Raw genomic sequence first — 11,148 nt, 5'->3', positions numbered from 1 at the left:
AGGGAAGAAGAGATTTACTGTGGAGCAGCAGGCAGTAGCCTCTGCCATACAGCTCAGCCTGGCTGCAAGGATAGTCCAGCGCTCTAAAGCTGCCTCCTCCCAGGTGTGCCCCTCTCTGGGCTCAAGCTGTGTGTGGACATTTGTATGCAGGCATCTTCCCCACGTTCCTAATCGCAGCTCACTGCTGTTACCTGGTGCCAGTRTTGCAGACTAGCACCGTGGGACTGATGGTTATGCATGCTGTCCAACCACGCTGATAATGAGGATGGAAAGTGGCTGCTCTTAGCCAATTTTGTCTTTTACAGCTTCCTTGCTTTCATCTGSCTGCTTCATTCCTCTTCCCTCAAGTCTGGTAATAAAGTCCCAGTTAAATTCACTGTAGAATCCAGATAAATCAAATTTGGTTTGGAGATGGCCATGGGGTCATCTGAGCTCTGCTGCTCCCTGCATCTGTACACGTTCCTTGCTTTCCTTGTGGTCCTGCTCTAATATTCTATTTTTATGGCCCTTGTCCCCACAGGGCTCTGCACGAGGCGCAGTCCTGGCCTGCAAACCCTRCTCGGTGTGTGCGAGGGCAGGTGCTCACACACACGCACACTGCCTGCAAGCGCAGGCTGATCCCGGGGACTGAGGAGCAGGAAGAGCTTCTAGCCCCTCAGGCCCCAGATCTGGAAGGAGGTTTCAACCTTGGCCTCAGGCGTGTTATCCTGACGCATCAGCAATATTCCTGCCTTTGCTTTTTAGAGACACACTCACCCTGGGATGTATGATCCCCATGGCTCCTCTCTCCTCCTCCTCCAGGCAGCCCATCCTCTTTCATCCATCAGCCAGTCCTGGAGTTCTGTCTGGCAGCATCCTCCGAGCTGCACTGCAAGCTACAGAAGTCAGTCTTACCTCCTCAGAGGATGATCTTTAATAACTTTCTTGCTGTGATTTTGCCCTAGGGTCCTATAGTGCCAGAGGCCACCAGTGTCCCTCCCAGCCACTGCTGCTGCCCACTCTCCGGTGTCAGCCTGTGTGCCAAAGYCCTCTCCCCAAACACTCACTGCCTCCTTCCAAGCCTCCTTTCAGCCTTTTAATTCCCCATTTCCCTCCTTTACCCTGCCCATATCCTGAGTATTTCACCATCTRTGCCTGTGAACGTATGTCTTTGCTGTGCAATTTTCTCCCTCCCGCAAATCATTTACTGAAGACGTGGAGAAAGATAAGCAGCAACCATCACACATGCAGTATCCAGCAACCAGCAGCCCACAGCCAGCCTGCTGGCATTTTCAGCACATTCGGATCCCTCTCCTGCAGACAGCTCCCAGCAAGAGCAGCAGCAAGCTCCCCTCCCTCCCAGCTGGAAGTCACTGACAGAAACATCTCTTGACATAAAGCATGAGTGCCTTGCTAAAACTCATCATCTTTCTTCTATTAGAGCTCAGTTTCATGTCTTTCTGCTCATGGTTGTCCCATTACTCTCAAAAGGTGCTCAGTGACTATCTTCCCTTTACTGGTTTATTAAAATAAAAATATTTTGTTAGAAATGTAATTGACACGTCAAGGAAAGTAAGCAAGAGGTTTTCTGCTTTCCTTTCCTAAAAATGGAGATCAAGCTTTGTGCTCCAGACATGTTTCTCTGGGTCTGTGAAGGAAATAAAAATGTCTGTGATACAAATATGCATTTCCCTTAAATATTTTGAAAATACTGAGCGGCCATCTGCTGTACACACATTATCTGTTTTTACTAGGAAGATGAGAGACTGAAGAAAGCAGATGACAGTTTTGGGGAGGGAGTTGGGGAGGGTATTTGCTGAAATAGGCAGAGTTTTAACAACACGGGAGTGTTTCTGAATGGCTTCATTTTCCTGAACAGCTTTCAAAAAATTGACAACTGCTGCCAAAAAAAAAAAAAAAAGAAAAGAAAAGAAAAAGAAAAACAAAAGCTCATTGACAGGGCCCTTGAAAGCTGGATCCTACACTAACACGTTTTCAGTATGGAAAAATTTGGCCAAGGGGACAGTATCACTTGGGGGGTAACTGGGCTTTCCATTCTCTAGAGCCTTCACCTCAAAATTCTTTGTTTATATTTTCTTCCCAAGGATAGATTTAAACCCAAGGTGATGTGCTATCTATCAGAAAGAGTCGTGTGCCAGAGGGAAGCCTGTGCCAGGTGGAAACGTGTCTCTGCTATACAATATACTGCAGAGGAAGCAATTACTGAGGTCTCCACGGAGGACAGTAACATTTGGGGTTGCAAGGCAATAAGGTGGCAAACGCCAGGAGCTGGGAGTTTGCCTCGGAGCTGCTGTAAGACACAGTGCTCAGGTACTGAGGAGTGCAGAGTAATCATTCCTCTCTCCTGGGGAATTCTGATATTTCACTGTACATCATCTCTGTGCCAAGGTGGTTGGAGAGCCAAAACAGCAAATGCTCCTCGTAAGGAGAGGAGTTGAAATATTTCATCTCAGACATTTCCATGTGAAAAGTGGCACAGTTGACACAAACACATTGTTTCAGCAATCTAAAATAGAAGAAAGAAATAAGGAAGTAAATTTGACGGAAGAAGAGATCCACGTTGACAAAACTACCTTTGGATGTGGGGTTCCCCTTTGGACTTAGCAGTGCCTGAAGCTGATGGTCCAGTGGCTATCAGTTGTACCCAGGGGTTGAACTGGTTTAAATAAAGTCTTATGTGATCTTTGTTTACTTGAATTGCCATGATTTCAATGTCAGCCCATCCCCATGGGGGCTCCCATTWAACCTATGCATCCCTCTGTTCCTCYGYGTGGTTGTCTGAGTAACCAATACTCCCCAAGCTGGTACCCAGGCCAAAGCRCTACTCAGGATGTCCTCACCACCGCCTCCTGCCTTTCCTCGATTTCCAATTACCCTCTGAGCCCCAGCTCAGCCTTGAAAGAGCCTAGAAATCATCCTACAAAAGGCCATTAGCTGCATGTGTAGTGCCTGGAGGGCTGTAATTCACTGCGTGAGCCTCCACTTTGGGAAGTCAGGAAGGCCTCTCAAGTAGATGCAGCATCTTATCTGCTTCTGTGCTCTACGTTACCCTTTGTAGCAGCACAAATTACAAGCTAGCATTAAAGATGTAGCATGTCTTTTCCTATCAGACTGCACGTGGCTTCTCAAGATGCATTATAGATAAAGCAAATCCACATCTTAATCTGGTCTGAATCAGATCATCTTGTTGCATGGCTGCCTCCTTATCTTACTACCAGCTGGGGAGAGATGAAGAGATGCTCAGTTTCCTGAGATAGCGTTCAAGCTGTGGAAGCGGGGGAAGGATCTAATTTCTTTAGCATTGCCAAATCCTACTGTTCCCATTAGCTTCATTTTGACATCCCCTCCGCATGGGCCACAGGATTTTCTTTTTCCTTGACTCACTGAAATAACAGCCTCCTTGTTCCTCCTCTCTCTGCTTGCTCAGGACAGCCCTCCCCAGCTGCCGTCGGGATGGAGAGTGTGCGCGAGCTCCAGAACCCGCTCTTGGCCAAGGCCAACGGGCACCTTCACAGCAGCTATTCCTACCACCAGCATCACAGCCAGGACTACCCCAGTCATCGCTGCCAGGGGAAACTGTACTCCTACATCTTCCAAAACACTGGCAGTGCCAGGACTCACCAGCTGCTGGATGCCAGTTCTCTGCAGCTGGCTGTTGAAGCTTTATATGGGCCAAATTTCATCCTTGTGAAGGATGAGACCCCTCTCAAGGCCAAGGACAGCAAGACAGAGAGCTGTGAGACCACTTTCGTGGAAAGCAAAGAGGCCCCATCTGAAGGTCCTGACGGGTGCGACACACAGGGATCATGCCTGGTAGAGAGTGACATCCGCATCCAGACTGTGTCTTACGAGGTGGAGGAGGAGGAACTCCAGGAATATGAGGTGAGCTCTGCTAGGGTGGAATAGAACCAAATTCTTCTCTGATAATTGGGACCATTGGGTCAATTTCTTGGTCATTTATTCTGTTTTCTTCTCCCTTCCCTTCTCTCCTCTCATTTCCCATAGCTTCTTTCCCAGACCCTTTTCTGCCTTGTCAGTCTTTCTCTGTGCAACCAATATTTCTTATATTTCTTCTTTCTCCACATAATTTCTACTCCCTTCTCCTCACCGCAGACCTCAGAAGGAGGTCAGTTTCCCTGATGGCAGCTTGTTTGCATCCCCCTGGGAAAGAACAGGAGATACATCAGTGTGTGCAAGACTCAGAGGATAATGCAGAGCGTTTGACAAGGGCATCTTGTGGCTTCTGTGTCAGTAGCAGTAATGGGAAATAGCAGCCATGTTGAACAGTGAAATCCGCAAGCCTGATGCCAGCAATCATGAGGAAATCTAATAGAAAAAGACAGCCTGGACCTTGCGACGGAAGAGTAAGAGCTGGCAAAGCAGCTTCATGCTGTTTGCCTCCCCACAGCAGCCAGGAACATCCCCTAGATCCCCGAGGTCGGAGTGGTCGCCAGCTCCTGCTGGAGCTGGCATCTCATGAGCTGGTATGGCTGTGCTGGCTTCGATGCTGCCAATGTGGATTTTTCAGACTGCCACACGCTTTTCCCCCATTCCCGTGGGGGGAATGTCTTTCCCACAGTGGCATGTTGAGTCCGGCTGGTCTGCTGGACAAGAGCGCCCACGTGCAGGCAAAATTACTGCAGCTGCTCTGAGAGCTGCAGTCACTAAGGCAACAGGGCAAAGCGCCGCGATGGAGGCTCCAATTCAAGTGCTTTCCTTCACTTTCTAAATTAGCTTAGTGAGACATCGATCTACTGGGCCCTAATGGGGATAAGGCACTTTGTTTAAGTTTGTTTAAGCTGACAAACAACCAGTTCCACTAAAGCTCAAGATACTTCAGTTTAAGAATATCTCCCAGAGAAATCCCAAAGCCCCATGAAGCGAGCTCAGCACTCATGCTGAGAGGGAGCTGAGACTCCGTTCCATTTGCTTTATTTGTTGAGCTACATGTTTTCTTATCAAACCAGGCCGAGATGATAAAATATKTCTGAAACTCATTCCTTGAATTTGCAGGTAGTAAGTATAAGAAATTGSTAGGAGAGGGTCTGTGAGGAGGGTACAGGGAAGCAGGGAGGCCAGGAGCCTGCAGGTGTGAGGAGAGGGGCAACCTCAGCCCCCGGTTCACAGCCTGGCAGGATGGGGATCAGGCTGCATTAAGGRCGTCAAGCAGACTCCTTTTTCATCCCCACATGCTGGTCCGTCTGTTAAGGCCCTCTTGCTGAGGCTGGACAGCAGCCCATGTTGCCTCCACATGCATAGAAGAAGCCTGTCTTCTCTGTCCAGGGAAGACTGGAGCCAGGCAGATGGAAGAGGAGGGTAAAATGGGGCCACAAATTATGGGATGATAGGACAGTGGGGAGAACCCAGAGCAATGAAGGGTGTTTGCACAAGCTGCCTGGTGTTTGCCGGGAGGCAGCTCCGAGCCCTGCGCTACCCCTGRATCCCTCTGTTTTGCAGAGCGACTCCTCCAGCGACAGCGAAAGCGAGGACCATTTCCTGATGCTTCCCCCCCGGGACCACCTGGGYCTGGCCCTGTTCTCCATGCTGTGCTGCTTCTGGCCCCTGGGCATCGCTGCCTTTTACTTCTCCCAAGGGGTAAGAGATCCCGTGCTCGGCTGTGTGTGCTCAGCTTTGCTAAGCTGCTGGAGCAAGGGGAGAAAGCACCTTCTGCAAATACACATGTGGGTTAGCAGCAGCCAGCTTTTTCCTTTGGGTCCTTCCAGTGTTGTTTAGGCACCTGGTGCTTTCCTTTGCCCCTTGCCCATGTTCCCCCACCTCCAACCATGCCATGAAGGCAAAATGATTCTCCATTTGCCTCCCATTCCCTGGTAAGCACTGTGTGGAGGTCCTGCACCACTGTCTGGGCCATGCTGAGCCAACTCATAGATGGGAGTCAGGCTGCCAAGACCGGGTGCAACTGAGCACCCGGTCTCTGCATCTCAGTACACGTTCATCACTATATTTGCTTCTGATGCTGCTTTGCTAAACTCTGCAAGCCAAAGCAAAACTGTTTATAGCTGGAAGGGAAGGTCTCTCATCTCACTGAAACTGCTCTGGGATTCCCAGGACATTCTAGGTTCAAGACCCACACCAGGTGGCCCATTCTCATTGCCTTCCCCTGTAGTAACGTTCCTGACATCAGCAGTTGGAAAGCATCAGAGGCTGGAGAGGGCTGTGGGCCTTGGGTTGCACCAACTTGGAGGAGCTGCAGCCTTTTTAAGGGCTTAACACAGACTCTGGATGCAGATTCATTAACATTAATCCGGAACAGCTTATGCCAGGAAATTTTGTAAAGGTTTGTGCAGATATTGCTGTACCAAAAATAGATGAGTGAAGGGTTTTAAAAAGTGAAATCAAGAGGATGGAAACAGAAATGGAAAAGGATATTTATAATGAGTATCTAGCAACAGAACCAGTGAAAGAAAGATAAAACTTTAACCATGTCAGAGGTGGCTAATCACACATCTTTGCACATGGTGCAGGCGAACATTGTGACTTCTCCATGTAATGATGTACATCATCCAATTTATATTTAGCAACGAGTTCCATTTGCTAAAATTACCGCATCTTTTCTCTCTGGGGCAAGGCCCATCTCCGTATTCTGGGCTTGTGCACAATGGATGTCCTGATCTCCACATAGCAACTCTAACACAAATAGGAAAAAGCACTAAGATTAGACTTGAACATGCTCTAAGTACTCAAGGAAGCTGAAAGTTCCCAATGCAGAGATATAACATTCATTTTTATCTCCATCACCAACTGCATGAATCTAGTCTRTGTCGAATAGGTTCCCGTTGAAAGCCAGATGCAGACATAATCAAGTACTGGTATAGCCAGGCCAAGCTGTCCAGGGTCCCCTCTCTGAGAGGAGGCAGTGCCAAAGTCCTCAGCAGAAAGAATAACTTTCTAGTGCTGCAGTACTCAAATCTGGGCTGATCCCTGCAAATCCATGATCCTAATTAAAGTTTCTGCAGATCCACTTCAGATATTCATATAAATTAATTCCCATAGCCCGGGACAGTAATTTCTGCAGATTTGGGCTTTAYGTGTGTAAACACACACAACTATTTCATTAAATGGCCTTGTGTTATGTCATTTCAGAAGCATGGCACCCAGTCCCCTCCATGGTGCCACTTGTATCTAGTTCATACCRCAGGGACAAAACCCAGGAGAACCAAACTTTTGTCTTGACCTGCAAAGGTCCATCAGCCATCTCACAGCTCCCAGAAGTCTGGAGTTTGAAGACAAATGGTCCAAGCCTCTGCTCCTCTTTAAGACAAAAAAAGTGAAGGCAGAAAAAGAGGAGATTCAGGGAAACATGAGTGTGTTGAACTCTTTGTTGAACCTTCCTGGAGCTACAGTCCCTTTGCTGTCCATCCCACCATGCTTCCCTGACTCTCATGGCCTTCATGGATGAGATGGCCAGGATGGATTGAGTTGTGTACTGAAAAAAACATAGAAGTCATGGCTCCAAGACATATWTAGTGTTCTACCTAACATATTTCTAAACAGAGATAGCCCAGCAAGAGCTCAGAGCATCAGCAGAATTCCCAGTGAGTCTACCCAAAGCATGAAAGTCTGTTAGCAAAGTGCAAAGGTTTGGATTGAGCTGATATCAAAAAATGAAGCGATTAATTTAGGGCCCTTCTCAGGTCAGTACAGAGAGGGACAGCTGCAGAGGGTGTTTTGAACCATTTACTTGAGACTCCTCTTTGGGCAGGAATAATAGCCCTCTGGAAGTATCTGTGTTATTCACGCAACCCTGTTTGGACACCTGAGCACTTCACCTCCAGCTACTCCAATTGAATGAGACAAGTTCAGCCCTGGTCTCTGCATGCACACACCTCTATGCATGCCCTTCGGCAACTGTATTGCACACAGACTCAAAGGCCAAACTGAAGCAGTCATGAGCAATGAACATTTCCAAAAATCTAACRTGAAGCAGAGCAAAGACAGCTTTCTCTGCAAATCTTGTATTCACTCCCTAAAAATCACAGCAACATTTCCTCTCCATTAYACTTTAAGACACCAGAGCACGGCCTCCTCATTAAAAGAAACCATCCAAATATCCCCTTCCCCTTCAGCCATGAAATTCAATGTGTACAGAAGTGGGCATAAAATCCTTCTGTTAGTGCTCTCCCCTTTGAACCACTCACCCCCCTCCTTGCAGAGCTCGTGTGCCCGAATCCCGCCTGACCTAGACTGTGTGGCAAGACCCTTAACRCGTTGCCTTCTCTTTGCAGACCAGTAAGGCTGTCTCCAAAGGAGATTTCCACCTGGCCAGCTCAGCTTCCCGGCGAGCTCTCTTCCTGGCTGCGCTCTCCATAACCATCGGCACGGGAGTGTACGTTGGGGTTGTCGTAGCATTGATCGCTTATCTCTCCAAAGGGGGCCATGTTTAGCTGCCACCTACACCTCAATGCCATCCCCAGCAGCCAGCTCTCCTGGGATCGAGCCTTCCTGTGGAGCACAGGACACCAATAATTGCAAGGGCTACTTGCACAGGAAGATCCAGGCTTGGATGCGCTGCACAGGCTCTTTCCCCTTTCAGACAAACAGTAGACCAACCCCTGTTCTCTCCGAGGCTGTGGATGTCAACCACCATCAGGAAAGTCAACACCAACCTGGGTGCTGGGACCAGGAGGAGCATGTTTCCCTCATGGAAGAGATGCAAGAGTGATGTGCCAYACTGCTGCTTGCCTGGTGCCACCACAACCACCACCACCACCAAGGCACCAGCTTCCTTTCCCAGGCCTGCAGCAGAGAGATCCACCAATTATTTCCCAGGTTTCACCCTTGAAGGAGGCATGAAGGGAGAAAAGGGGATATAACGCTGGGGAATCATCACTCTTTCTTCTGAGAGACCAGGGTCATGGCATGGTTTGAAGACCTCTGAGGACAACATTGTCATTTGAGTACCATGGGGACGTACCTGGCCSTCCAGCTGCAGTGGAGCAGGAGGGCACAGCATGGACACAATTCAAGGGCAYGCTCTGGGGTGCTCTCAGCATCTACTCTGCAGAGACACTCCAGATCCAAGGTAGCCAGGAGCTGTCCCTGCTGCTAGAGCGGTCATTTGCCCCTTCCAGATAAGAAACAAGGAGAACCACAGTCTGGTGGTTGTGCACGGTCACTTGACTTGTTCAAGCTTGTTTAAGGGAAAGACAAGGCTTCCTCAATCGACAATAATGACAATCATGATAATTGCAACTTGGAGCCCCACTAAGGTTGTCCTCCCATGGTGCTTGGCCCTTCAAAAGACTTGCAGTGGGAATTTCTACCCAAGAAGCAACCAAAGAGGGGCAGGAGAGGGAGGATGGGAGGGAAATAGGGAACTCCAGATCCAACAGGTTTGAGAAACATGAGCCCAGTCACCACCACTACCAGCCAATCGCTGGGGAGAAAAGGGTTGTTCTGCCACATCTTCTCCTTCCCCAGAAGCGAAGGACACCTCTCTCACCACTAGCTCAGTGGCCTGCACACAGAGAGGATGGGTAGGAGAGGCTGCTTGCAAGGGGACCAAATCCAGAGAGGGGGAAGGCTTGGAGTGAGCACAACAAGACATGAGGGTGACCCCCAGGATAMACCTCTCCCCACGCCGTGGAGAGGAGTACACCCATCCATCCAGTTGCCTCTGTTGACAAGGGAGCACCGTGTCCCCATGCTTGCATCTTATTTTTGCTTCTTTGTGTATTGTCAGCAACACATCAAGTGCTTCACAAGTGGATTGGAGGGCAATGACTCTGTCCCAAAGAGTTTGCTTTAAAAGGTTCTGGCCAGCCTCATCCTCCCTCTCCCTCCCTCCTCCCAATATCTCACCTTATAATGCCTCATTAGGGCCATTTCTCCTCTTGCCCCTTCCTTTTGCCATGGACAGTGGGCTGTAGGCAGACTCTGGTTCCTCTCACCTTCTCCCTGGGGTTTCTGCACACACTGTAGCCACCTCCGTTAGAGGCRCAGCATGTTCCTCGAGCTGTGTATCATTCAGATGTACATTTCATCCTACAGCAGCATGTTGATGTCTACAGTTTCTGTTGTACTTGAGCCATAAAAGAGAGAAGCACATCAGAGACCTGTTCAGAAGCTATTCTGAAGGTTCCCATTATGTTTTATAACATGGAAGAGCTAATAAAAGAGCAGGACAAAAAAAAAAGAAATTGTTTATAATAACATGGAGCGGGACAGCAAGGAGGTGAGCCTTGCACACTGCTCCAGGAGTGCTGAAAACACTTAAACCTGAAGACGTTTATGCAGTTCCCTAAGGAAGTTATAATCCAGCTGGTGGCTGGGCAGCTCAGAGGGAGATGTACAGCAATGTAGATCACAGCAAGAGGCTAACGCTGGGAAGAGCATGGTAATGTGGGCCTCTTGCTGCGCGTGGATGGACAAGAATTACACAGASAGAGACTGGAGCATCATTTATGTTCATTCTGCTGTGTGTATAGCAGAAGCACAAAATAAAGTGTGCTCAAAGAGGGCTGGAAAAATATAAACACCAGAAATGAATACCAAGATGGAGCAAATAGAGACAGTTCACAGGGAAGGACCAGAGGAGACATGAGATGGCCTGYAGAGGGGACACAAGGTCTAATAGTTGAGGAATAGTTTTCATTCTCTTCCATATAGTCCATATAGTGCTTTGTTTGTACCTGAAAACAAATGAGCAGGACAGGAATAACAGCAAGCAGACAAAGAGCTGCCCCAGGAATTGTAGCAAGCTCATCAAACAGGGAGCATGGGGAGTTTCAAGAGGGTTTTATYCTAAGTCTGGATTTCCTAAGCTGCACAGGCTAAAAGCAGAAGGGATATCATGCCTTGATCTGTAAGCCCATCCTTGGGCCGTGAACAAACCTCACCTGCAGCAATGCTCAGGTGCCCTGTGCAGCGTGGGCAGCCCCAGGCAGGCGGGAGCCCTGGGCTGGGCACTAGGTGCAGGTGGGAATGGGTGAGCTGGGACAGGGCCAGGAGGGTGAAACGGGAGGAGTGCAGGGATAGCTCACACATGGATGAAGCCCCGGAGGACTGAGTGGTTAGAGAATGCAGCCTCCTGCAGAGCTGCACACAGCTGTGAAGCACGCAAAGACCACGTCGGCAGGGGCTGGGGCTTGCAGGAAGACACGTGCCCCACGCTGCGCTCGGCTCCAGGTA

At 49.0% G+C, this 11,148-nt stretch overlaps 1 protein-coding gene across 1 annotated transcript; it reads left to right on the top strand.

The window, feature by feature from the left end:
• The first annotated feature begins 3,417 nt into the window (after positions 1-3,417).
• Positions 3,418-9,593, top strand: SYNDIG1L (synapse differentiation inducing 1 like). Its single transcript, XM_026051786.1, has 3 exons — positions 3,418-3,882; positions 5,458-5,595; positions 8,244-9,593. Exons 1-3 carry the CDS (start codon positions 3,454-3,456, stop codon positions 8,400-8,402), a joined length of 726 nt encoding a protein of 241 aa, XP_025907571.1. The 5' UTR covers positions 3,418-3,453; the 3' UTR covers positions 8,403-9,593.
• Positions 9,594-11,148: the final 1,555 nt, after the last annotated feature.

Source organism: Nothoprocta perdicaria, unplaced genomic scaffold (genome assembly GCF_003342845.1).
Source record: "Nothoprocta perdicaria isolate Ctin4 unplaced genomic scaffold, notPer1 scaffold_8, whole genome shotgun sequence".
NCBI classification, from domain to species: domain Eukaryota; kingdom Metazoa; phylum Chordata; class Aves; order Tinamiformes; family Tinamidae; genus Nothoprocta; species Nothoprocta perdicaria.
The sequence above is the reverse complement of the archived record's forward strand: the minus strand, read 5'-3'. Positions and strand labels throughout refer to the sequence as shown.